We start from the raw sequence: 27,821 nt of genomic DNA, 5'->3' as shown, positions 1-27,821 counted from the left end.
CTTAGACTTTCTTTCTGCTCCTGAGATGTAACGCATACCCCTGCTTGCTGCCTGACAGTTTGTTATCACTGACACCCTGGATCTAAGAATAAACCTGATGATGTAAGGCTTGCTGTTGGGTTATGTGCCGACAGTTTCTTGGCGCAAACGTGGTCGTAGTTCTCTCTCCTCTCTCTCTGGAGAGGCGGTCAGAACTGCTCAACTTAGAAGTTCTTAAAAGAATAGTTTCAACTCACAGAAGAAAGAGAATCTAAAGCCCAGAATCTTGATTCCAGCGGTGGGCGGTGGGGAGGGGGCATTTATCTGACAATGCTCTGTCCCGGGACCAGTTCAATAAGTCACAGATTTCCTGACTTCAGCCTGTGAAAGGGGCAGGTTTTGTCTTAGGTAAATGTGCACCTTAGCCCTCTGGGGAGAAGACGGCTGGAAGACAGTGGTAAGGAAGACCCCTGTAACCGCAGCTCTGGTCGGAGTTCTGCTGGTTTCATCCCCTCCCCCGTTGCAGAAGGAGCTTTTCTCCGGACAGTTGTGTTATTGAAATGAAATGAAGCAGTGGAGGGCTCCTTTGATGGAAATGCAAAGTTAAAAGGCCCCCACATTCCTCTGAGTGAAGCCCTGGAAACCACAGGCTTGTTTGAAGACAGGTGCTCAGCAGAGGCCACTGACAGAGCTCCAGGCAGGGCCCCCAGCCCTGCAGGACAGATGCATGTGGATGAGGCTAAAACACACTTAGAGCGCAACACGTCACTACCCGGTGTGGGTTAGGAGAGTCAGGATAAAATGTCTGGGACGTGTCGGGGGAAGGAGAGGGCGATAGGGAAATAAGTAGTACTGCTTTACTATCTCTGGCTGTTAATAAAAGACGTTAATAGAAACCCAAAGAACAAAAAAGATCCTCATAGAATCATGCAAACAGCTTTAATGGGTAAAGACCTAGAGAAACTCAAATGATGGAAACTACCATTCCCCTGGAGCTCCCATCCTAGGTCAGGTTGTCGAAAGAGGATCATAAACTTTGGTTCCACATCTAACCTCCAAAGTCAAAGACTCACAAACTTGGGGTCTTGAGGCAAAATTTAAAGAGTTTCAGTTTCCTTCAAAAAAAATTTTTTTTCTAACAATTAAAGAGAAAAAATTAATGTTGGCACTGAGTCACCACCTACTGGCCACAGAGGAAAGTACAAGTGTTATGAACCTTGCTGGTCACACTGTGAGGCTAAGGAAACAGCCAGACCCAAGGCAGGGAGATGAGTCAATGAAACAGACAGGATGGGGTAGCAATAACTTGTGGTCGGAAGGCAGAGAGAAGTCCTTTTCTTAGTGTCCCCCGGCCATGAGAGGACCCTCGTCTACACATCCCAGGAGACTCCGGGAAGTCTTCACTGCAATCAGGATAACCAGGACCCCTGCACCTGGCTTCACGTCCCAATTAATCAACCTAAGAAGCACGAGAGGCCAGGACAGGGAAAGCGCTAGAAGAGACACCAGCAGCTTCAGTGGTTTCGTCTTCTGTACCCTGGGGAACATAATTTGATTGATCTGGACCTTTGTTCTCACGACCTGCAAGATGACATACCCAAACCATATATACAGCTTCGGTCTGCTGGTTGGAAAGTGCAGATGCAGTGAGATCCCCTGAATTCCTCTTTCTTCCTGCTTCCGCTGGGCATGTGTGCAGAGCATCGCCCACGGTCCTAGTAACAAGACACTCAGGACATGAAGGACTGGCAACACGCAACTTTATTAAGATTTAAACAGAGAAGATGCTTCTGCATGTTAAACAAGTGTGGAACCGAGTGGCTTGCTGGGGGCACCCGGTACCACCTATGCTGACACACCACTGAGGTGAGGGGGTATCCCAGGGTCTGCAGCTCGGTGCGGGGTGCTCCCCTGCTATGGTCTGCGGGCCCCACAGCCCCAGTACTTTACTTCTTAAATTCTTCCCTTGAAATTAGGATGAGCTGCCCTGGAGGGAATAAGACAGCTAGACTTATAAACCTAAGGGTATTCAGGGACCAAGATGGGTTGTCTCCTGTGACCGAGGAAACCCTGAAATCCTCCAGAGCACTCAGGAGTAGTACTTCCGTTGTTCTGGAACGTACAGGCAGAGACGTTTCCCTACCATGGCAGGCGCAGGAATGGGATCTTGGATCCAGGACAAATTTTGGAGTGATGGGCTATGAGACACAGCACAACAGACCCCAGAGCAAAACCACAAAGCAGCATTATTCTGCAGTAAAAAAACAAATCCAGGAAGTAGGAAGAGAAAACTATAGGAAAAAAAAAATAAAAACCACTACCTAAGTACTTGGAAACAGGGCATTAGAGAAAAATTGTAGGGTTGGAGAGCACAAAGTCTTCATTTCTCTCCATGCACAGAGCAGAGTACAATATCGCATCATAAACTATAATTTTAAAATACCTGTCTGATCTATAAATATCGGAATGGGTGATGGGCACACTGAGCTGAATGGAAAGCTTCCGGCTGCGGAGGCCTGCAGACCACCTTCAGGGCTGTGTTTCCTGAACCGGGCCGCACAGGCGCAACAGGACCCATCTTCCTACATCGGTTTTATTCAACGACTGAAGGGATCTGGGGAGGGGGGGCGGGTCTTAAAAACAAACATGGACTGGTCAATATATTGCTAATAAATAGATTATACAGGGGGGGTGCAGAACAGAAGACACTCTGAGGAAATGCCGTTACTGGACCTGCCCCCAGGACTGGCCGCTCCTATCAGCGTCTGGCTGAGAGTGACCTCGGGAAAGCGTGCCAACGGGAAGGTCAGGCTCCAGCCCCCAGGGAGCCCCCGACCGACATGGACGAGGACACACAGCCTGCCCTGGCGCCGAGGGGAGCAGCCATTCTGTGAAGGAGTGGAGTTGTTTGGCGAGGGGTGGGTCAAGGAAAGAGGTATTTGAGACCACTGCCCCCCAGGGAGCGGGCGGGGCACCGTCTCACCGGAGAGGGCGGCTCTGCAAGCTGGTGGGAGCGGCGTCCCAGCCTCTGAGGGAAAAGTCTCATCCTGCTGGGGCTTCCATGTCAGCAGGGGGCTCCGATTTAAGAAGCTTCCAGTTTGCTTCTAGAAGTACAGATCTTTATGCTTGTATACAAACAGAGGGCTCAGAAGGAAACTCACTCCACTCCGTTCCTCCCAGCCCCTCCTGGGGGTGGAGATGGGTGCCCCTCTCTCTTCACTTTAATGGGGGTGCACACACTCCATGCCTTCCCCCTGCCGTCCTCTACTAACATTCGTTTCCTTCCAAGTGCGCTCTAATTCTTTTTCCCCCTGGGGTTAAAAAACAAAAACAAAGAAGTCTTCCCTTGGCTGAAGAAAATTACAGCGGAACAAGTAACAAACGCTGGTCTTTTCCTGGGGTAACCCCGTTACAAAGTTACAAACAGTTCAACACGCAGTCAGGTACCTCCAGCTGCCTCTGCTCTGAGAACTGGGTTGGAGATGCTGGTGGGTGGGTCCTGCCCCGGCCCCCCGGCGACCCTGTCTCCCTGGATTCGCTCCTCGGTGCTGAAGGCTAAGGAAAACGGGAGCCAGTGGGTCCAGAGGGGTCACGGACCTACGAGCCAGGCTGATGGGTTTTACTTCTAGACAGGTTAAGAAATGAAAAAGTGTTCGTGACCGTCTGCTTTGCGAAATTCTCGCTTCAGGTTCGAACTTGGAACTTCCCAGCTTTGGTCATGTACTTTATGCCCTTGAAGGGTTTGTACTTCTCTCCATACATATCCAGACGATTCACTTTGAGGCCTGCAAGGAAGGAAGGTAAGCGTTATTCCAAAGAAGCAGATAGCATAACTGGTTAATTCACGTCAACTCAAAGAGCTTCGAGGGCTGGAGAAAGTTGTAACCGTGTTCCGGAAAATGTGTGTGTGCTCAGTCACTCAGTTGTGTCCAGCTCTTTGGGATGTTACAGATCCTTTGGACCATAGCCCGCCAGGCTCCTCTCTCCATGGGATTCTCCAGGCAAGAATACTGGAGTGGGTTTCCATTTCCTTCTCCAAGAGATCTTTCCAACCCCGGGATCGAACCCGAGTCTCCTGCATCTCCTGTATTGCAGGCCAATTCTTTACCATTCCGCTACCTGGGAACCTACACTTAATTATGTCACTTGAACACAGCTGACAGATTCTTCACCCCTGGAACATAGGCTGAAAATAAAAACCTGCGCCAATAAAAAGCCAGCCAATGAGATCTGTCCCTGTGGTGCAAAGGGCAGAAAGTTATATGCAGGCTGAAACGAGGGTAAGAAAAAATAAGACCACTCCAGATTTTTCTCAAAGTTATGGGGTTGAACATATGAATTCATAACAACAAAATTAAGAAATTCATGATCAAATAAAAGTATAACTGAATGAATAAACTAATGATGAAAAGTGATGAATTAATTCTTCAGTGCTTCTTAAATATTCTCACTGGACTAAGAAAAGAACATTTTATACTATTCAGAGCTTTAAAGTTTATTAAGCATTTTAAGATGAAAAGAGCTTATCGTTTAAAGGAATTCTAATCATTTAAACTAGATGTGATCCATTGGTAAAGAAAACAAGAACTTCATATAAAGCTGAAGTCATCTCCTATCCATCTGAAAGGGTCATTCTAAGAATTAAATAAGAAAATAGATGAAAAGAGCTTAAGTTAGTGCCCGGCACGTAGTAGACACCTGCAGAGAGGTAACAAGTCTTGATATCACCCCGGGTGGTGGGGTGTAAACTATAGTTGATAACTCAGGTCAGCAAGCGTCCCATGTGATCACAGCACACGTGAAATCTTCTGAAACTGGGGGAAAGGTGGGGAATTCTCTTCATTCACCGGCTGAGATTGCAGACACATCCCCGTGCTGAAGACCCGGGGTGGCCCAGCCAGCGCCCCCAGGGTGACTCAACAACGGCTCACGAGCACTGCCATCTCCAGTACTGAGGGAGGGTCACAGACTTCCTCCAGAAATGGGCTGGGAAAGATCTGACTAAAGATCACATATCAGCTAACAAAACCCAACTCTGTGGACAGGGAGCAGCCGGGGGGACTTTGTGACATCACCACCTTGGGCCCCCACCCACCCCCAACCCTGAGCTGGGCGTCACTCACCAGAAATGGCCAGTTGCTGGATCTTAAACTGCAGGTTGATCGTGGGGTTCTCATCTGGTTTGGAAGCTCCGGCCTGGAGACTCATGGTTCCCTTCAAACTTGGGAGCTTCTGGGGATTTATTTTCCCTACATCCCAAGACAGCATCTCCAAAGAGAGAGAAAAGAGGAAGTTTTGGTGGCAACTACACCTGAGACGCCTGAGCTCCCTGTGTTCCTATGACCTCCTGGGGGTTCCCCAGAAGAGAATGCTCCTTGTTACTGTGAATTATCTCGGTGTCCTCAACCACGTCCCTTTCGTCAAGCTCGCCTTTCCACAAGACAGAAAGGGGTGCTGCAGAGCTCCTGCTATTTCAAACACAGGCATCTCGAACCTCCTGTGTATCCTCCTACCTTGGTGACTGGGTCAAACGTGTGTGTCCCCTGAGACGGCGTGAGGCTCATGTTCAGGACGCCTCTGGGCATCTGGCTGGTGACGGTCACCCCCTCTATGGTCTTCCCCATGGTCTGCTTAGGCCCCACCGTTATTTCAAAGCGGCCGAGTGAGCTACTGTCCCGGAAGCTGATGTTATGTTTAACGTACACTGGAATCGCCACCAGGCTGGAAAAGAGAGGAGACAAAAAGCCCACATCGTCAACGTACCGGAAAAACGGCCACTTTTCCCTTTTCTGTTCTGTTGGCAGCTTTCCCTCCCTCACCTCCGTCCTTGTTTTACAGAGTATGCAGAGAAAAACCCTCTAGACGGCTTTGATCGTTTTCTTTCTGTAAATCTAAGATGTTGATTAGTAAGTCAACTAACTCTTCTAACGACTCAGAATGAAATCAACAAAACCAAAGAGCAGACTCGGTGGACTCTGAGGAAAAGGCATGGCAAACAGAAATCACATTTCCGTGTTTTAACGTTTTGCATGTGACCAACAATTATTTGCACTTGGGAGAGTAACATTCATACCTCATGGGGCTTTTACAAATTCGTGAGAGTGCTTTTAACTTGACTTTGATCCTTACAAAAACCCCTAAGGGATGGGGTCGGCATGATCTGACAGAGAAACTGCAGGCTGATACTACAGTTGTAACCATCCTTGGCATCTGTGGAGCACTACGTCCTGAGGCCAGCATGACCCTACAGGTTTTCCCTCGATTACTCATTTAATCCTCCCCATAAGTATGAGGCAGGCATTGCTTCTGTCCTGATGTCATTAATACTGATGTCCTTATACTTAACCGAGGTTAACCATTCAATAACTTGCCAAGGTCATGTATCATCAGTACTGCAGGTGGGGCTTAAGTACGGGCAGTCTGATTTTAGAGCTTCCGCTCTCAAGCACTCAGATATTTCCCCAAATTATTTATTCCGAATCCCACAGGAAGGCCTCAGTGGCCGAGAGGTCCAAGGCTCTCTTCAATCTACACATCTACTCTATGCTGCTGCTGCTGCTAAGTCACTTCAGTCGTGTCCGACTCTGTGCGACCCCATAGATGGCAGCCCACCAGGCTCCCTGTCCCTGGGATTCTCCAGGCAAGAACATTGGAGTGGGTTGCCATTTCCTTCTCCTATGCATGAAAGTGAAAAGTGAAAGTGAAGTCACTCAGTCGTGTCCAACTCTTAGCGACCCCATGGACTGCAGCCTTCCAGGCTCCTCTGTCCCTGGGATTTTCCAGGCAAGAGTGCTGGAGTGAGGTGCCATTGCCTTCTCCACATCTACTCTATGCCTTCCCCCAAAAGAACTCAGAGTCCATAGTAAAGAGAATGTTCAAGACCCAAAGTCACTGAATTGTATGGTTCTTCAGAGTACCACTCACTACTTTTTTGGGGTAAAAGGGACTGAAATACAGGTGTTCTCAGATTCCAATCTGAGGGAAAAACATTCCTGTTTAGGCACACAATAACAACAAAACTAACAGCAGCAAACGTAATGAGCACTTATTTTGTGCGGAAGCCACTATTTAGAGTTTCTTATTTAATCCTCATAACAAGGCACCTTGATTATTTTCAAGTTACTTATTACTTTACTGTTGATGTTTAGTCGCTCAGTCGTGTCCGACTCTTTTGTGACCCCGTGGGCTGTAGCCTGCCAGGCTGCTCTGTCCATGGGATTTCCCAGGCAAGAATGCTGGAGTGGTGGCCATTTCCTTCTCCAGGGGGATCTTCCGGACCCATGGATTGAACCTGCGTCTCCTGCATTGGCAGGTAGATTCTTGCCCACTGAGCCACCAGGGAAGCCCCTTACTTCATTACATGTTACTTTCACTACTTCAGCTTTCCTAGATAAAGAAAACAGGCACGGGAAAGGAGAAACAACTCACCCGCGGTTACCTGATTAGTTACTAGGTAACTTCAGAGCCTGAGTTCTTCATCGCTGCGGATACTGTTTCCAAACACACACACGTGCACACACGCACACGCACACACTCTGCCCTCAGGTTCGTGAGCTGCTTACTTCTGCGCGCTGACGTGGTAGGACAGCAGGCGGAAGTTGCCGTCTGGGGGGATGAAGGAGAGGATGCGCTCGGACTCCCAGCGCTTGAAGCGGACGCAGGGGTGGAAGCTGACATCGTCCAGCAGCCTGGGGTTCTGGGCAACATCAAGCAACAGCCACAGGTGGGAGTTAGAACCACGCGTCTTTCAGGAAAGTAACTCAGGTGCTGCTTTCATGAAAACACACGCACACATTCTGTTGTGACTCGGGGACATTCGAGGCCGCCTGTGAGCTTTGTGGCTGGCCCTGACCATCCCTTCCAGTTCCATCCCCTCCTGCCGCTCTGTCTTTCCAGAAGCATCTAACGTCCCAAGGACTAGATCTCCGGCCCAGGATTTTACCATGAAGGAAAGTGTCAGGTCGGGCATGCCGGTCAGCTTGACGCAGGCGTCGATCACCCCCTGGATCTCGGCCGTGATGGTGGACCCTGAGACAGGATGAGACAGGAAGAAGGTGAGACCCTTTCTGTCCTTCCCAACGAACTTGACTCCTTCCTCCCTCCTTAGCGTTCTCTTCCTCTCCCATCCCATTTCCTTCCTTCCTTCCTCCTCCCCTCCCCGTTCTTCATTCCTTCCTTCTGTCCATCCATCCATCCGAATCATCTACCCAATCCACCTGTCCTCGAAAACCTTTATCAACTGCACAGCAAGCACAAGACACTCTGATGAAGCAGCAGGGATAAAGACTGGTGAGACTGTTAGCCTGGAGGAGCTCTAAATCTAGTGCCAGAATCACACACATCGCTATCTTGACCAATGGTTTGGAACACTGAATTCACATCAGGGACTGCTCTCCCTGCAGGCACCAAGGACTTCCCTTGTGGCTCGGCTGGTAAGGAATCCGCCTGCAACGTGGGAGGTCTGGGTTCGATCCCTGGGTTGAGAAGATCCCCTGGAGGAGGGAAAGGCGCCCCACTCTGGTATTCTGGCCTGGAGAATTCCATGGACGGTATATTCACTTCACAGGCCCCCAAGGAGCTCTGATGTCAAATGGAACTGACACGTTGGTCTTCAGTTCACAGGCTCTCTCTCCTGCAGCCTCCTGTGACCACTTCTTTCTTTCAAGTGTTCCTTTCTCCTAACCCCTCCTATTTCCTGGTTTTCCTGCTCTTCTCCTTCTCCTGGTATGATCACACTGAAACTTGTTCATCTTTTCTATTGCTGATGGACATTTGGGACCCTTCCAGTTTGGGGATAATACAAAAAGCTGCTGTGCCTACTTGGTTTTAAAGCCTCATCAGTTACTTTTCTTTCTTTATGCGTCTCAGTCCAGTCATCCTGAGCTATGTAATTTCCCAACAATGTTTCACTCTTCTTAAGAGTGTTTGCACCTGCTTTGCTCCCAGATCCGTGCAGCCTGTACTAACTCCTACTCATTCTACTGATGAAGCATGCCTGAGCTTTATACTTAGGTCTGGGTGCGAGGGGACCTCTCTTTTCCCCTTTCTCGCCCCCTCACTAGACTTTCAGGAAGCTTCCTGCAGCCACAGGCCCCGTCTTCATCACCATCACACACCCACCGCCTGGTGCTCAGCTACAGCACCATGGATTCTCCGTAAGCACTTGCTGGATAAATGAGTTCGCTCATGCAAAGAGAACTTTCTATAAATTTCCTCACTCTAAGGACTTGTAGTCGTGTTAACCTCTCTGAATGGATAGAAGAGACTATGACTCTCTGAATTTTAGTGATTAAACTTCAGGTCTGCGCTGACAACTGAGAGTCAAATACTTCCAAAAGGACATCTCATCAACAAGAGTTCAGTTTGTTACTTTTTCACTTGAGAGGATAAAAACCATTGAAAATGTGAGCCCAGCATGGCTCTACGTCATGTTTTCCCAAGGCTTTTCTTCAGCGTTGTTGAGGTATAGTCAACAAATAAAAGCTGTGTGTTAATACACACACACCCTGTGAAGTGATCACCATGATGAAGCTGACCAACACGTCCATTACCTCACACGGTTAGTTGGGATTTTGTGGTGAGAGCCCTTAAAATTTTCCCTTTTAGTAAATTTCAAGTAGACAATATACTTGTGAGGTGACACATGTGATAATTTAACTAGCTGGGGTAGGGGGGAATCCTTTCACAACCTACATGTAGATCAAATCACCATAATGAACATTCCGAATACCTTACACGTTTCTCAATTACACTCAATAACATGGAAAAGAAAGTAGACTGCGGTAGTCCCCGTGCTGCGTGGTGAATCTCCACAACTTCTTCATCGTGCAGAACTGAAGCTTGGCACCTTTCACCAACCTCTCCCCATTCCCATCCTCCCCACTCCTGGTAACCACCTTCTACTCTGCTTCTGCGGACCTGACTGCTGCAGACTCCACATATAAGGGGAGCCCGGCACTGGTCCATATCAGGTTTTTCCATGTGCAGTCATGGCACGTTTGTCCTTCTGTGTCCGGCTTCCTTCACCCAGCATCACGTCCCCTAGGTTCACCGGTGTTTTCACGGGTGGCAGGATTTACTTCTTCATATGGCCGAGTAACGTTCCTGTGTGTGAGGGTGTCTGCCGCACGTCTTCTTTATCCATCAGCCATCAACAGACACTTGGTTTGTTCCCACATCTTGGCTGCTGCCAACAATGCCGCTGTGAACACAGGGGTGCGGACGCCTCTTTGAGATGCTAACTCCATTTCCTTTGGATCTAGACCCAGGAGTGGGACTGCTGGATCATTAGGGAGTTTCAGTTTCTTGAGGCGCCTCCGTACTGCTTCCACAGCGGCTGCACCAACTTACATTTCCCCCAGCAAGTGCAAAGGGTTCCCCTTTCTCCACATCATTGCCAATGCCTGCTGCATCTTTTGTCTTCTTGATATGAGGTGCGAGTGATACCTCACTGTGGTTCTGACTTGCTTTTCCTGGATGACACTGAGCACCTTTTCATTTACCTGCTGGCCATTCGTACGGCTTTTCTGAAGTATGTCTCTTCGGATCCTCTGCCAAGTCACTTCACTTGTGTCCAACTCTTTGCGACCCCAAGGACTGTAGCCCACCAGGCTCCTCTGTCCATGGGGATTCTCCAGGCAAGAACACTGGAGTGGGTGGCCACGTCCTTCTCCAGGGGGTCTTCCCAACCCAGGGACTGAGCCCACATCTCTCAAGTCTCTCCTGCAGTGGCAGGCAGGCTCTTTACCACTAGTGCTGCTTTCAGATCCTATGCCCACTTTTTTAGTCAGATTATCTGGCTGTTTTTTTTTTTTTTTTGCTATTGAATTGTATAAGTTTCTCACATATTTTGGATATCAACCTCTTATCAGATATATGGTTTGCATACATTTCCTCTCATTTGCAGGCTGTCTTTTTCCTCTGACTGGTTCCTTTCTTGTATGGAGGCTTTTATTTTGATACAATCCTATTGGTCTAATTTTCCTTTTGAAGCCTTTGCTTTGGTATCATATCTTGGAAAAAAAAAAAAACCACTGCCCAGACCAGTGTCAAGAAGCTCTGTTCCTGTTTTCTACTAGTAGGTTTATGGTTTCCAGGTCTTACATTTAGGTCCTTAAAACGTTTTGAGTTGGATTTTGTGTGTGGTGTGAGATTAAGGGTGATTTTATTCTTCTACACGTGAACATCCAGTTTTTCCAACACCACCCCCTGCAGAGACTAGCCTTTCCCCATCGCATGTTCTTGGCACGCTTGTTGAAGACCAGTTGACAGATTTATTGCTGAGCCTTCTATTCTGCTTCACTGGTGTATATGTCTATTTTTATGACCTTACCGTACAGTTGTTTAATATTTGTTTTTAGTTTTGGCTGCACTGGGTCTTCACTGCTGCATGCAGGCTTTCTCCAGTTGTGGCGAGCAGAGGCTTCTCTCCAGTTACGGTGCATGGGCTTCTCATACAGTGGCTTCTCCTGTTGTGCAGCGCAGGCTCCAGGCACGCAGGCTTCAGTACTTGTGGCACCGGGGCTCAGTAGTTGTGGCTTGAGGGCTTAGCTCCCTTCAGCAAGTGGGACCTTCCGGGACTAAAGACTGAACCCGTGTCCCCTGCATTGGCAGGTGGATTCTTAACTGCTGGACCACTAGGAAGTCCACCTTACAGTTCTGATTACCATAAGTTTATAATATATTTTGAAATCTAGAATTGTGAAGTCTCCAGGTTTATTCTTGCTCAAGACTGCTTTGGCGATTTGAGGTTTTTGTGGTTCCATACGAGTTTTGTTTTTTCTATTTCTATAAAGAATACCATTGAGAGACTAATGTGGATAGCATTTGGGATTCTGATGAGGATGTCTTTGGATATTTCAAACATTTTAACAACACCGATTCTCCCAATCCATGAAAATATAGCATCTTCCCATTTATTTGCTCTTTATTTCCTCCATCAACGCTTTGTAATTTTCAGGGTGTAAGTTTCTTTGGTTCAGTTTATTCCTAAGTATTTTATTCTTTTTGTTGCTACTGTAAATGGGATTGTTTTCTCAGTTCCCTTTTTGGATAGTTTGTTGTTTGTGTACAGAAACATCACCGTACAAGGTCAGTGTACAAAACGCTGTGCAAGTTTGTGTACAGAAACATACTGATTTTGTATCCTGCAACTATATTACATTTATTAGTTCTCACAGTGTTAGGCTGGAGTCTTTAGAGTTCCTACATGTACGATCACATCATCTATATCATGACATTTCAGTCCAGTTCTAATACACAATGCTTGACACAAAGTAGACTCTAAGTTAAATAAATGGCCTTAAATGGGGGACAATTCTGATAATGAGCGAGCACTGTCTGAAGGGGGCCTCTATTTTCACAGTTCTGTAAACAGGCTGCAAGCACCCACCTGATTTGTCAATGATGGCATCAATCTCTTCAATCACATCAAAATAGGCCTCATTGTTGGTGTATTTCACCCCCGTTCGTCGCCAAGGTACCACGGACAGCTGCCCAGTGGGCAGCTGGTCGCCCACGTTGGTGCTTCCTGAGACAATGAATATTGTAATTAGATGAAACCAATTACCTAATAACCAGAGAGCACGTCCCTAAAAGTTCCTATGCATCCACTATTTACATGCTTACTTGAAGAAGTTTTCCAAAATAAAGATTATAGTTTTCCCAAATTCCATCTTGGTAAACTAGTCCATTTAAAACACTTGTCCCCAGTTGGTGTGCCTCCTCAGGCAGAATACAGGTAAAAAAGTTACCTGAGAAACAGATAGCATATTATTTTGGTTTTGAAAGTAACCTGAACTCGGTCTCTCAAATTCCCCAATGGCTTGCAGCTTAAATAATGCATTGGGTTTCAGTAGGGATGGTAATCCACATATTGATATAAAAATTTCATGGGTAAAAACCGTATTCTAACTCGTTTTAAAAAATTCCACCTGTCCATACATTATCCATCTCACTAAAGAAGATAAAAATACATATATACACTGTATGTTAAAAGTGATTATGAGCTTATTTCATGTTCTCTGTGCTTTTCTGTATTTCTGACCTTCTACAATAATCATGTGCTGCTTCTATAATCAGGAGGAAACCTGATGATTATTAAAGATTCGGTTATTTTATTTTTCGGCTGTGCTGGGCCTTCCTTGCCGTGCGTGGGCTTCTCACTGCAATGGCTTCTGTTGCAGAGCACAGGCTCTAGGCCACGCAGGCTCTAGGCCACGCAGGCTCTAGGCACGCAGGCTCTAGGCACGCAGGTTCTAGGGCACGCAGGCTCTAGGCATGCAGGCTCTAGGCCACGCAGGCTCTACGCATGCAGGCTCTAGGCCACGCAGGCTCTAGGGCACGCAGGCTCTAGGCATGCAGGCACAGCAGTTCTGGTGCATGGTCTTAGTTGTTCCATGGCACGTGGAATCTTCCCAGACCAGGGGTCTAACCGGTGTCCCTTGCATTGCAAGGCACATTTAAAACCACTGGACCATAACGGAAGCCCAGGGAAAATTCCTTTTAAAAGGAGAACAGTTTATTCTGTCATTGAAATCAGAATATTTTCTACACACACACAAGTTTTATTTTAGGTTATACTAAAGACTACAAAGAACGAAATGAAAGCATCTGGACATTTGAGATCCCCAAAACAAGCACTCGAAACAAGGCACACCAGAGGACTAAGCCACACGCAGGATGGCGGCCGCCTCCCGCGGGGCCCCTCCCGTACCTGTGATGGTGTTGACAACAGTTCGAAGGATGGTGGGCGGCTTTATCAGTTCTTTGAGGATGTTCGACTCGGTAGCCAGTGGAAACCCATTGTCCAGCATCTCTTCCAGCACCTCGTAAACCACAACCACATTGTCTTTTATCACTGGCTCCGAACAGACTCCAAAATAATCCTGATGAAGACACAATACATACATTTATCACTCAAGAGACTGTGATGGTGAAGGAACGCGCCCAGAGATTATCAAGTAATGTCCACCTGTGTTCACGCAGCGTTTCTGGGACCTTCTTCTACAATAAGGGGATGAAGCATAACCCTGGTTCTCTTAGGCAGCCCAGTTTGGTGGAAAGAAAACTAGACTAGATTATAACGCAAGTATCATTAATAACTTCTTTCATATACTAAAGTGAGTCATTTAATCCCTTTGGGTTAGTTTCTTCAACTAATATGAAGAATACAAAACTGAGTCTAGACTATTACGTGGTTTTGAACATGAATTTGAATGAACTATGTGAGATAATAATATCTGATACAATATATCCTGGACCCCCAAATTTTTAACTCTTACTGTTGTGCTATTCCTCAACATTCATGGAGCAAAAAAGAACTGAGAGAAATGAAATGAGGGGTGTGAGCTAGCACACCAGAAAATCTCTTTGGATCATCCTTTTTCTAAGATGCTAGGATTCTAATAACACTTTGTCCCTTTATTAAGAAAGGCTAAACTTAGACACTAAATTATGTGGGTTGTGGGGAAAGCACTGAATTCCAAATCAGAAGGCCTGGGTAATAATCTTAATTGTCACCTACTAGATTAATTCATGGTAACTAATTAGGTCTCGATGTCTCTAATAGTATAATCTGGATAATACCATGCATGGACGCACAGGGTTGTAAGAACTAAGCATGACGGATTAAATGAGAACATGTATGAAAGTGCTTTGTAAACTATAAAGCGCCATGTAAACTCTGATGCACCATGATGAAATGATGCAGAGAGAAAGGCCTGTAGGCACCTGGCGTGCCCTTCTTGACAATGTCCGTGCTTCTGCTGCTGGGCCGTTCAGATGGTCAGACAGTCCTCAAGAATTCACCCATTGATGGGAAATGCACCCCTTTTGAGAAAGTCCATTCTATTCATGGGCAGTGCTGATCCTTAGAAAGTCCTTTCTTTGGCTAAACTGAAACCTGCTTCCTAGATATGCCTTACAGAACAAGGCTGTGTAACAGCCCCACAGAGATCAGAGGCCCAGGACAACATTTGCCTTCAATTCTTCTTCTCAGGGCCAAACTCCCTGTTTGGTCCTGCTACTGGTCATGCTACGGTAAGGCCTCTAGATTGTTTAACTTTCTTGCCATTTCTTTGGATTTTTCCTAATTTTCTAATAGTTTCCTCAAATGATGACATCCAGAACTGAACACAGACTCCAGAGGTGACCTAAATTACGTCAGGATGATGTCAACCCTCAGACACATTCCAATATCCAAGAGCACTTAGGAGTCAGGAACGTGAATTACGTCAGGACGATGTCAACTCTCAGACACATTCCAATACCCAAGAGCACCTAGGAGTCAGGAACGTGTTTCTAAAACAAAAAGATTTTTTCTTTAAAAAATGAAGATTGGAGGAGGAAAAAAAGCTACACATTTCCTTCTCATGAGTGATTTCATTTTGAAAAATAAAACTCCTCATTGGAGAAAAGGGAATCCTCCTACATTGTCAGTGAGAATGCAAAATTGGTATAGCCACTACAGAGAACAGTATGGAGGTTCCTTAAAAAGTAAAAATAGAACTACCATATGATCCAGCAATCCCATTCCTGGGCATATACCCAAACAGAACTGTAATTCAAAAAGATACATGCACCCCTATGTTTATAGCAGCACTATCCACAATGGCTGATACATGGAAGCAACCTAAGTGTCCATCAGCAGATGACCGGATAAAGATGTGGTGCATCTATACAATGGAATACCACTGGGGCATAAAAAAGAATAGAATAAGGCCATTTGCAGCCACATGGATAGACCCAGACCTTATCATACTAAGTGAAATAAGTCAGTCAGAGAAAGACAAATATCGTATATCACTTCTATTGGAGAAGGAAACCGCAACCTGCTCCAGTATTCTTGCCTGGAGAATCCCATGGAGAGAGGAGCCTGGCAGATTACAGCCCATGAGGTTGCAAGAGTCGGACACAACTTAGTGACTAAACCATCACTTATATGTGGAATCTAGAATACAGCACAAAGGAACTTATCTACGAAGCAGAAACAGATTCACAGACGTAGAGAACAGACTTGTGGTTGCCAAGGGGGAGGTGAGGTGCGAGAGAGATGGATTGGGAGGTTGGGATCAACAGATACAAACTACTATATGGAGAACGGATAAACAACATGGCCCTACTGTAGCCCAGGGAACTAATAATATAGTCAATATTCTGTGATAAACCATAGTGGAAAACTATGGAAAATGTGCATATACATACATATATATATATAAAACTGAATCACTTTGCTATACAACAGAAATTAACATGACACTGCAAATCAACTATACATCAATAAAATAAATTTTTAAAAACACCTCCCTTGCTTTCCTAATTAGGGAGAATGTGATTTTATTAATCAGCAGCTGGAAGGGGACAGTGCTATAGCAACGCGTGTGCACTTCCACAGCAGGGGCTCCTCCGTCACAGCCCAGCACCAGAGAAAGAACAGAAGCCAGAGAACACACATCACATAAGACATTCAAATCAGGATGCGTCCATTTAAAGACTTCTAACAAATTCTTCCAAACTGGCAAGCTGTGAAGTCCCAGCCTTCTAAAGCAGCCACTTCACTGTTTACCCCGATTCCTCTGTGGTTCCAAGTAGATTAAATAACTTTCTTCACTTCCTCTCTTGTAATAAGTTACATAACATCACTATGGAGATACGGAGCGACGGTTAATGGGGTGAAATATCCCGTGTGGAAATCCTAACAAGGCCCAGGCTTGAGCAGCTGAAGATCATAACTGCTGGGTTCTTCTGCTTCTTCCACATACTGGGGTTTATAATTCTCAGGTTCTCACCGTGAGAAGGAGCTGATATGCCACTAAGAGTACTACCAGAAAGACTGTGGGGGGAAAACTTAAACATATGCTCATTCTTTGGAGATGAAAGCTGTTCCAAACATGTGACATATATTTATAAGAGCAAATGAAAGGACTCTTTTTGACTTGCTTTTTAATGTGTATCAGAAGGTCTGGGTCCTCCTTCTCCTCTCCAATCCCACAATGTCTGTATTCATGTGACTAATTCCGGACTTCACATGACACAGAAGTTAAACCAGAGGACCCTTGATTCTCATGTATCGTTGAGTTATGCAGATAACCACAACCATGAGAGGTGGAGCAATCTTTTAGGGAGAGGATGCCACTGTCTGGATCCAGAGTCTAGGCCACCTGAAATCCTGTCCCATAGCACGTGCTGACATCCTGGTACGACCAGCCCCCCGTGCCCCCAAGATCTCCAAATCTATTCCTGAAGGAAAAACTCCAGGTGAAAACTACATCTTGGAAAATGTACCCCTTAAATTTTACAGAAGTCCTAAGCTTGCAACAAGGTCCGTCTCTGGTACTCATACACTGTGGATGAGCACAAACTCAAGCTGAAGGGTGGGTTCCCAAATTAGCCTGCCGGGGAGAATGAAACAAGCATTATTTAGGTTCTTCTAGTTTAAAAAAATATATCTTTCCACACGCATCAGTTTTTGATGCAACTCAAAGCAATGCTGTTAACAATGGTTAACATCAAGTCTGCCATAAAAATAAAAAAATCGAGCCTCTCCTTTGGGGTTGGTCTGTTCCCACATCTCGGGAGTATACTATCTCAGCTGTCAGTTTAATAAAAGTTCTGTCTTCTTGAGCTGTCACTGAGCTGAAACTAGTCTGTTGTTTCAAATCCTTGCTATGACAAGACAAGAGCTGAGAAATCCTGCCTGCTTGAGCTATAATTAACCCGCCATTCCAAATCTTTGTTATGATGAGATAAGAACCAAGGGAGAGAAATAAACCGACCTGACAAAAGCCTTTAAAAAAACTGAAACTCCTTAGCTTTGTGAACAAAACGTAGGACAATTCCAGTCTCTAGAACTGAAATGACTTCATACAGTCATACTAAGTAGAGTGGCTTTCTCAGGCCACAGGTTCAAAACTGTATAGTCTGTCATTCAAGATACAACCCATTCAATAAACAGAAACAAGAATCTTATCAGATGGGAGAGGAAGTGAGCACTGTCAGAGTTGTGATTTCTTTTTTAGTTCCTTAAAGTGAATGCTGCTCAGTTATGTGCGACTCTTTGCAACCCCATGGACCAAACAGTCCATGGAATTCTCCAGGCCAGAATACTTGAGTGGGGAGCCTCTCCCTTCTCCAGGGGATCTTCCCAACCCAGGGATTGAACCCAGGTCTCCTGCATTGCAGGCAGATTCTTTACCAGCTGAGCCACAAGGGAAGCCCAAGAATACCGGAGTGGGTAGCCTATCCCTTCTCCAGGGGATCTTCCCGACCCAAGAATCGAACCGGGGCCTCCTGTGTTGCAGGCAGATTCTTTACCAACTGAGCTATCAAGGAAGCCCTTTTAGTTCCTTAACTGAGGCTGAAAACCATGGAAACAAAGCTACAAAGACACTTCATAAGGTCCACGGATGAACCTCCTCACATTCACGCACCTGAAACGTGTCCACCACCCGGTGAAGGAACTCGATGACAAACAGAGGTGGCACCTCCGTCTGGATCACAGCCACAAAAAAGATCTTGTGACGGTAAACACTTAAGAGATAGTGGTGCGGGGTGGGGATAACCGGAGGGACGTTCTCGGCCTCCGTCGCTCGCTCTTGTGCCTCGAAAAAGTAATCACAAACGGAACGGCTAACCACACTCTTCCAGTGTTTCTCCAGGAAAATATCCCCAGAGGAGTTGATCAAGAAAAGACTGTGAATCATGGTGGAGACTGTCAGTGAGCGAAGAGAGTCTTTTTCAGTCTGAAAGCCTCGGCAAATGCTCAGCCCTAAAAAAATAAGAGAAGCTATGGTCAACTGCAGTCAACCAAAGCCCCCTCCACATCCGTCCAGCAGCCCAAGCTTTCCTACCCATCTTTTAAGACTAGATTCAATCTTCCACCACTGCAGGAGTCAGAAGTGTCCCTCCCTAGGATCCCCAAGGGTAATTAACAGCCATCTCATTTGTCAGTTAATTATACACTGTACAGTTATCTTTAATACTGCCTGAATCATATTCATTTAAAATTCGACTTAATTTTTGAGTGTCTACTTTCTCAAGTGGACTAGGAGCTCCTGGAGAAAAAGAGACCTTGCCTCATGTTTCTGCTGCCTCCTTGCACAGCACCATCTCCTTGCATACAAGAAGGCTTCAAAGAACACGGAGGTGTTCCCTATATGTGGCAACAACTCACATATAAGAAATGGTTATGTTTGCATCATCTCATTTGGTAGCCATTGGCCAAACGGGGCCATTGAGCATCTGAAACGTGGCTAGTCCAAACTGAGATGTGAATAGAAGACACACACCAGATTTTGAAGGCTTTATATGGAAAAGCATTGTGTTTAAAGACTGACTCACCGACTTAGACAATAAACTTAGGGTTGTTGGCGGGAACAGGTTGGGGGAAGGACAGGGAGTTTGGGGTGGAGACTGTACACACTGCTATATTTAAAATGGATAACCAACAAGGACCTACTATATAGTACACGGAACTCTGCTCAATGTTATGTGGCAGCCCGGTTGGGAGGGGAGTTTGGGGGAGAATGGAAACATGTATATGTATGGCTGAGACCCTTCCCTGTTCACCTGAAACTGTCACAACATTGTTAATTAGCTATACTCAATACAAAAGAATTTTTTTAAATTTCAGACAGTTTACCAATAATTTAATATCAATTAATTAAATCAATTACTAATATTAACTTATAAATTTATTTAATATTGATATTTTGGATATACTGCATAAATATAAGCTATAACATTCTAATGTGGTTAGTAGAACATGTAAAATTACATAGTATATGGGTCCCTGCCTATTTCTACTGGACAGCGCTGATCACGGAATGGAGCTGTCCTGTGGTCTTTATTTACTCGGTCAGACCCCATTCTCTTAAGTCCTTGTTAAGCACAAAGCTCTGTATTAGATGCCTTTAAAAAAAAATCCCTCTGGGGGATCCCCCAGGTCCCTCAGGCGGCGGCATCTCTAATGCCAGTCACCGGAACGAGGCGGCCACGCTGGACCCCAGCTGTGGCCAGTCGGCGAACTGGTCCAGGTGGTCAAACTGCAAAGGCCTGCTGTTAACCAAGAGCCGCAGGGCGAGCTTAATCCCTCTGCCCGCGACAGGCCGGCGGGAGGGAGGGGGCGGCGGGGAGCCAGGCTGTGGGGGCGCATAGACTGCTGGCCAAAGCGGGTTATTTTTGCTCGGGTCGAGGGGAGGATAGAGGCCGCTTGGAGCCCGGGTGTCCACGGGCTGCACGATCCAAGGCTGAGAAGGGTCGCCCGTCCGCGCACCTGCGTCTCCACGGCAACACGGTCTCCTCCTCCGCCGACCACTCCGGCCGGAGTGGCCACCACCCCAGTCCGGGACGCGGCCCCTCGCATCTCCCCGCAGCATCACGCAGCTCCGAGGGTCGCTCCGGCCGCATCCCGTGACCCCGCGCCCCCGCCACGCGCCCAGCCCCACCCCGACCCGGGCGGTCCGCGCTCCTTACCCCGCTAGCTCTTCGCGGAGCCCACCTTGCGGCCGCGCGGACAGGCCCCGCCCCCGGGCGCCCCCAGCCCGCCCGCGACCCACGTCTGAAGGCTGCCGATTGGGCCTCGTCCTCCGCTCTGATTGACCGCGGGCCGCCGCTCGCCCTGTTCTCGGGCTCGAGCCCCCGATTGGCCCTGGCTCACGCTCCGTTAACCTCTGATTGGTGCCGCTCCGGGGCTCTGAGCCCTGATTGGCTGTCGCGAACCGCCTGCGGCCCGCCCGGCTCCACCTGGTCACCCAGTCACAAAAGGCCCCTGAGCGCTGCGAAGCCACCTGCGTAACCGCGGGATACGCCAGGAAGAGGATGCGGAGAAAGTGTGACTTCCAGGGCACGACTTACGGAACAGCATATCATAGATGATAAGTCGTGAGCAGCAATAACTGCTCTCTACCTAGCAATAACTGGTCTCCGTTAAACAAGTGCGTTTAAAAAGAAACGTGATGCCTTTTCACTTACGTACCTTGAGTAAAGGAGATGTGATTGGCTGTGCAACGCCGTGTCCAGAGCTCTGGAGCTGAATCCAGAAGGCCTCTTCCAGCCCTAGCTGAACCGCCACCTGCCCGACCTTGGGCAAGGCCGTTCACCTTTCAGAGTCCCAGTTCCCAGATCTGAAAATGTGAGGGTTGGGCAGTTCTTTCTCCAAATTGCATTGGATCTCTGATGATTTAAGTTTGGCTTCCCCAGAAAAGCATGCAATGGAAGTCAAAAGATTCAAGTTCAGTTAAACGAAAACTTACTTGTTATGCGGGATGGGATGTGGAAAGGGTTTGCCGTGGCGTCTGGACATTGGATATATTCAATAAGATGGTCAACTGTGGTGATGCTGGTTGTGATCTGAACGAGGAGGGAGTTGCCCTGCCGGTGCTTTGGTTTTCACTTTGAGTGGCAGCTTCTGACGTGGGCCCATGATAAATGTTTATTGAAGGTGACGTGGGTTGTTCTTTGCAATACTTGCTAAGGGCAGATATTTGGCTACTTTTGAACTAAACAGGAGAGAAAATCCCAACTCAAAATGGCTGTGTGATGAGGAGTCCTATTAGGTTATGGGCTCTGGTGCCAGAGTGCCTGGGTTTGAATCCTGCTCCAACATTTATCAGCTATGTCCTTGAGAAGGTAGCTTAACTTCTCCAAACTTCAACTTGCTTACTTCTCAAAAAAAGACAGTAATAGTACCTACCTCAGTAAGTTGTGGGGATTCAATTAGAAAAGTGTTAGCAATGGTTACTAGTTAGGAAGCCGCACAAGATACAGTTCCACACAGTCCTTAAGCAGCGTGTATGTTTCACGTGCAGAGCTGCTGTCACTGCTGCAGGCGTTTCTCACTCTTTCACTGAACTAATGTTTGCTAAGAGCCTCCCATGTATCAAGCCCCATGTCTGGGAAGGTGCAGTGAGCAACATTACAGGCCCAGTCTCTTGTCAGAGAGCCTAGCTGGAAAAACAAATGAGAAGCAATTACAAAAGGCTGTGGGGCTTCCCTGCTGGTCCAGTGGTTAAGAATCTGCCATGCAATGCAGGGGACGCGGGTTCGATCCCTGAGAACTAGGATCCCACGTGCCGTAGAGCAACAAAGCCCTCAAGAAGCAACTGACGACACATGTTCTGGAGCCTGTATGCCACAACTAAAGAGCCTGTGTGATGCTGTGAAGATCTCACGTGCTGCAACTAAGATCCAATACAGCCAAGTAAATATTGAAAACCAAATGAAAGATTTAAACAAATGAAAAAAACGGTGTGATGAGCTAGGAGCACGTGGGGAGCAGGCATTGCTGGTGGAGGGAATAGACTTAGAGCCAGGGAAATCCATCTAAACTAACACTTGAAAAACAAATACTGACGGATTCCATCAAGGTGGAAGGGCAGAGAAGAGTGCATGTGGAAAGCTCTAGAGACGAGAGAGTTAGCTTTAGCTGAGTTGGAATGGGATAAAGAGTGCAGGTTTTTTTTTCTTAAATGAGATTAGTGGGTAAGTAAGAGCCAAGTGGCTGTGAGTTTTGTAATAATTGTTTGCTTTTATTTAGTTTCTTGAAGTACAGTTGATTTACAGTGTTGTGTAAATTCCCTCTGTACAGCAAAATGATTCAGTTATACATATGTAGCCTGGAGAAGGAAATGGCAACCCACTCCAGTATTCTTGCCTAGACAATCACGTGGACAGAGGAGCCTGGCTGCTGCAGTCCATGGGGTCACACAGAGTCAGATGCAATTGAAGCAATTCAGCAGCATACATTGGAGAAGGAAATGGCAACCCACTCCAGTGTTCTTGCCTGGAGAATCCCAGGGACGGGGGAGCCTGGTAGGCTGCCATCTATGGGGTCGCACAGAGTCCGACACGACTGAAGCGACTTAGCAGCAGCAGCAGCAGCATACATATATAGACATTCATTTTCATAGTCTTTTCCATTATGGTTCATCATAGGATACTGAGTATAGTTCCCTGTTCCATATAGTAGGACCTTGTTATCCACCTATTCTGTATAGAATGGTTTGCATGTTAAGTTATAAAACCTTGCACCTTTAGTAGCCATCCAAATGGAGATGTTGGAAAGAATCTATGAGTTTAAGGTCTGGGAGAGAGGTCTGAGCTAGAGACATAAATTTAGAGTTGTCAGGATGTGGACAGTCAGTCACGGGACCATTGAGATGATTCAGGGAGTGAGCACAGAAAGAGGAGAGGCCCAGAGTCGGGGACTCCAAATTAAGGGTTCATGGAAGAGAGGCAGACCCAGCTTCCTCTGATCCTCCCAACTACCCTAAAACGAACCATGGCTCTGATCCCCTTTTTACAACTGAGAAAGCTGCAGGGAGTGTGTAAGTGACTTGCATAAGGTCAGGTAAGGAGATGGGTGGCAGAGCTGGGATTCAAGCGTGCAGGGAGGTCTAAGCCGTGTGCCTCAAGGTGCCCACTTCCTGTCCTCTCGGGACCCCGAGAGCCCACTGTGGGACGTTAAGTGGGAGAGTGAAAGGCCTTCAGACTTTCATTTCAGAGACACCATGCATATAGATGAATTAAGCAAGGCCAAGCTTGGGGACAGGGAGGTAATTTAGGTACTGCAGTAATCCACATGAGAGATATGTGACTGCAGCCATGGTGGGGATTTGGAGAGAAGTGAACAAATCCCAGTGACAGGTAAAGGATAGAGATCCGGGTTGAAACTAACTGGGAGTGAGTAGTGTGGAGAGTAGACATCAAAGATGATCCATAGGTTTCTGATCTGGGCAACCACGTTGATGAAAGTGTCATTAGTTGAGATGGGGATCCTCGGAAGAAAGGCACTCCAAGGGCAGGAACAGATGGTGTGAATTCAGTCGTAATGATGCCCAGGGTCACAAATAAGCCAACACTGAATATTTGTTGAGTCAAATCAAACAACACGGATTTTGGATGCTTGCATAATACATTCCAATGGTTTTAAGAGAGACCACAATAGTGAATCTATTTCATGATTTAAAAAAAAATCTCCAGGAAAAGCTTTTCTAAAGCTGCCACTGATTAACCATTCTAGTGTTTAACTCCTTTCACTGCTGAGAAATTTTCTATTAATACCATAAAAACCAATGCCAACCCTCCTACACTGTTGGTGAGAATGTAAATTGATACAGCCATTATGGAGAACAGTATGGAGGTTGCTTAAAAAAACTAAATATAGAACTACCATATGATCAACAATCCCACTCCTGGGCATATACTCAGACAAAAACCATAATTCAAAAAGATACACATACCCTAATGTTCATTGAAGCACTGTTTACAATGGCTAAGATATGGAAGCAACCTAAATGTCCATCAACAGATAAATAGATAAAGAGGTTGCACATATATACAATGGAATATTACTCAGCCATTAAAAAGAATGAAATAATGCCATTTGCAGCAACAGGAATGGACCTAGAGATTATTGTACTAAATGGAGTAAGTCTAATATGTGGAATCTAATTTTAAAAGATACAAATGAATTTACTTAGAAAACAGAAATAGACTCACAGATCTTGAAATCAAACTTATGATTTCCAAAGGGAGAATGTGAGGGAAAGTGACAAATTAGGTGACTGGGAATGACATACAGATCAGTTCGGTTCAGTCGCTCAGTCATGTCCAAGTTTTTGCAACCCCATGGACTGCAGGATGCCAGGCTTCCCTGGCCATCACCAGCTCCTGTAGCTTGCTCAAATTCATGTCCATCGAGTCAGTGATGCCATACAACTATTTCATCCTCTGGCGTCCCCTTCTCCTCCTGCCTTCAGTCTTTCCCAGCATCAGGGTTTTTTCCAATGAGTCAGTTCTTTGCATCAGATGGCCAAAGTATTGGAGTTTGGAGCTTCAGTATCAGTCCTTCCAAAGCATATTCAGGACTGATTTTCTTTAGGATGGACTGGTTTGATCTCCTTGCAGTCCAAGGGACTCTCAAGAGTCTTCTCCAACACCACAGTTCAAAAGCATCAACTCTTCAATGCTTAGCTTTCTTTATAGTCCAACTCTCACATGCATACATGACTACTGGAAAAACCATAGCTTTGACTAGGTGGACCTTTGTCAGCAAAGTATTGTCCCTGCTTTTTAATATGATGTCTAGGTTGGACATAGATTTTCTTCCAAGGAGCAAGAGTCTTTGAATTTCATGGCTGCAGTCACAATCTGCAGTGATTTTGGAGCCCAAGAAAATAAAGTCTGTCACTGTTTCCATTGTTTCCCCATCTATTTGCCATGAAGTGATGGGACCGGATGTCATGATCTTAGTTTTTTGAATGTTGAGTTTTAAGCCAGCTTTTTCACTCTCCTGTTTCACTTGCATAAAGAGGCTCTTCCTCTTTGCTTTATGCCATAAGGGTTTCCTTGATAGCTCAGTTGGTAAAGGATCTGCCTGCAATGCAGGAGACCCCAGTTCAATTCCTGGGTCAGGAAGATCCCACTCCAGTATTCTTGGGCTTCCCTTGTGGCTCAGCTGGTAAAGAATCCACCTGCAGTGCGGGAGACCTGGGTCCGATCCCTGGGTTGGGAAGATCCCCTGGAGAAGGGAAAGGCTCCCCACTCCAGTATTCTTGCTTAGAGAATTACATGGACTGTATAGTCCATGGGGTCGCAAAGAGTCAGACACAATTGAGAGACTTTCACTTTTCTGCCATAAGGGTGGTGTCATCTGCCGATCTGAGGTTATTGATATTTCTCCTGGCAATCTTGATTCCAGCTTGTGCTTCCTCCAGCCCAGCGTTTCTCATGATGTACTCTGCATAAAAGTTAGATAAGCACAGTGACAGTATACAGCCTTGACGTTCTCCTTTCCCAATTTGGAACCAGTCTGTTTTTCCATGTTCAATTCTAACTGTTGCTTCTAGACCTGCATACAGATTTCTCAGGAGGCAGGTCAGGTGGTCTGGTGTTTCCACCTCTTTAAGGATTTTCCACAGTTTGTTGTGATCCACACAGTCAAAGGCTTTCACGTAGTCAATAAAGCAGAAATAGATGTTTTTCTAGCACTCTCTTGCTTTTTCGATGATCCAATGGATGTTGGCAATTTGAACTCTTGTTCCTCTGCCTTTTCTAAATCCAACTTGAACATCTGGGATTTATTGGTTCACATACTGTTGAAGCCTCACTTGGAGAATTTTGAGCATTATTTTGCTAGTGTGTGAGATGAGTGCAATCTGGCAGTAGTTTGAACATTCTTTTGGTATTGCCTTTCTTTGGGACTGGAATGAAAACTGACCTTTTCCAGTCCTGTGGCCACTGATGAGTTTTCCAAATTTGCTGGCATATTGGTGGTGGCATGGGTGGGTGGTAGGAGGAAGAGACAAGTGTCAGGGTGAGTACCACTCTGCCATCTTGTGAACCATATCCTGACATACACATACTACTGTGTATAATAGATAACTGATAGTGAAAAGTGCTCAGTCATGTTCGATTCTGCGACCCCATGGACTATACAGTTCATGGAATTCTCCAGGCCAGAGTACTGGAGTGGGTAGCCTTTCCCTTCTCCAAGGGATCTTCCTGACCCAGGAATCAAACCAGGGTCTCTTGCATTGCAGGTGGGTTCTGTACCAACTGAGCTATCAGGGAAGCCCAGATGACTGATAAGAACCTGCTGTAAAGCACAGGGAACTCTACTCAGCACTCTGTAATGACCTATATGGGGAAGAGACTCTGAAAAAGAATGGATTCAGGGACTTCCCTCGTGGTCCAGCAGTTAGGAGTCTGCCTTGCAATGCAGAGGACATGGGTTTGATCCCTGGTTGGGGAACTAAGCCTGCATGCTGCACCTAAGACCTGATGCAACCAGATAGATAAATAACTTTTTGGAAGAAAGAATGGATTCACTTTGTTGTATACCTGAAATGCACAGAACATTGTGAATCAATTATACTCCAATAAATTTTTCAGTAAAAATAAAGTGAAGTTTAAAAAAGTCAGTCCCAGCTGTCAGGGGTCTCTGGGAGTGACTAGTCAGCTAATTTTTAAGATCTTAAAGGCCTTGTTTACAGACAAAGACGTTTGTACATGCCCTGGCACTCATCACTTCCTCCTCCCATCCACATGTGTCACCTCTGTGATCAAATAGCGTTTCACAGCTCTGTCCTGTAACCTTGACACTCAGCCACGCATTGAGTATGAATCTGCTCCCCATCACTGAACTGTAGACTCTTTGAGAAGCACAAGGTATATAACTCAATGCTTTATGTACATGCATTCACCTGAGAACCCAAAAGCTATGGAGGGTCTACTATCGCCTGGACACTAATGGGGCAAAGACAATTAGAGCATGGTTTCATGGACCTTACAATCAAGTATGGGCAAATACTCCAAAGAAAATACCAGCTCCCTTAAAAAAAAAATCAAAACCAGCTTCCTTAAGGCTGGCTGTGGAAGGAGCCTGTCCTTGTGGAGAGGAGAGCTTGAGCCGGGCACCCCTGCTCTGGAACAAAAGACCCATTTCTGCCTTAAGCAGCTCCCACTGCTGGCTGTTGTCCCCACCATACTATGCTTGGGAGGCTCCGTGCCCCCAGCTCTTCAGGGTAGACACACTAGTTTTTGTTTAATTTCCCACAGCAGTGCTGGGACCAGGTGGACACAGACAAAGCTCATCTAAAGCCTTGGGGATAATAGGGACTTCCCTGGTGGTCCAGTGGCTAAGATTCTGTGCTCCCAGTGCAAGGGGCCCAGGTTTGATCCCTGGGCAGGGAACTAGATTCCACATGCCTCAACTAAGAGTTCACATGCTGCAACTGAAGATCTCATGTGCTGCAACTAAAATAAAAAGATCCCAATGCCAAACTAAGACTGGTGCAGTTAAATAAGTAAAAATTTAGACTTGGGAAGAATAAGGGGAAATG

General features: G+C 46.3%; 1 protein-coding gene across 2 annotated transcripts; it reads right to left on the bottom strand.

Annotated features, from left to right (window-relative positions):
- Positions 1–1,722: 1,722 nt before the first annotated feature.
- On the bottom strand, positions 1,723–20,571 carry AP3M2 (adaptor related protein complex 3 subunit mu 2). 2 transcript variants are annotated; one of them, XM_005226104.5, is made up of 9 exons: positions 20,252–20,571; positions 18,408–18,745; positions 13,694–13,865; positions 12,371–12,508; positions 7,922–8,007; positions 7,542–7,675; positions 5,493–5,700; positions 5,103–5,247; positions 1,723–3,764 (listed from the first exon to the last, which is right to left on the bottom strand). In XM_005226104.5, exons 1-9 carry the CDS (start codon positions 20,352–20,354, stop codon positions 3,664–3,666), a joined length of 1,425 nt encoding a protein of 474 aa, XP_005226161.1. In that variant the 5' UTR covers positions 20,355–20,571; the 3' UTR covers positions 1,723–3,663. The 2 variants fall into 2 exon arrangements, with proteins under 2 accessions (XP_005226161.1, NP_001180169.1); NM_001193240.2 differs by having other exon boundaries at positions 2,853–3,764; positions 20,452–20,483.
- Positions 20,572–27,821: the final 7,250 nt, after the last annotated feature.

Source organism: Bos taurus, chromosome 27 (genome assembly GCF_002263795.3).
Source record: "Bos taurus isolate L1 Dominette 01449 registration number 42190680 breed Hereford chromosome 27, ARS-UCD2.0, whole genome shotgun sequence".
NCBI lineage: Eukaryota > Metazoa > Chordata > Mammalia > Artiodactyla > Bovidae > Bos > Bos taurus.
Note: the sequence above shows the minus strand (reverse complement) of the source record. Positions and strands in the feature narration are given on the sequence as shown.

Bases quoted from the DNA above. Each gene is read 5' to 3' on its own strand.
- AP3M2 (XM_005226104.5), bottom strand. From the start codon at position 20,354: ATGCTGCGGGGAGATGCGAGGGGCCGCGTCCCGGACTGGGGTGGTGGC. The intron at 18,746-20,251 runs GTGCGCGGACGG...TTATTTTTTTAG, and splicing joins GTGTTGCCGTGGAGACGCAG to GGCTGAGCATTTGCCGAGGC. The intron at 12,509-13,693 runs GTACGGGAGGGG...TCATTGTCTCAG, and splicing joins TGTTGTCAACACCATCACAG to GAAGCACCAACGTGGGCGAC.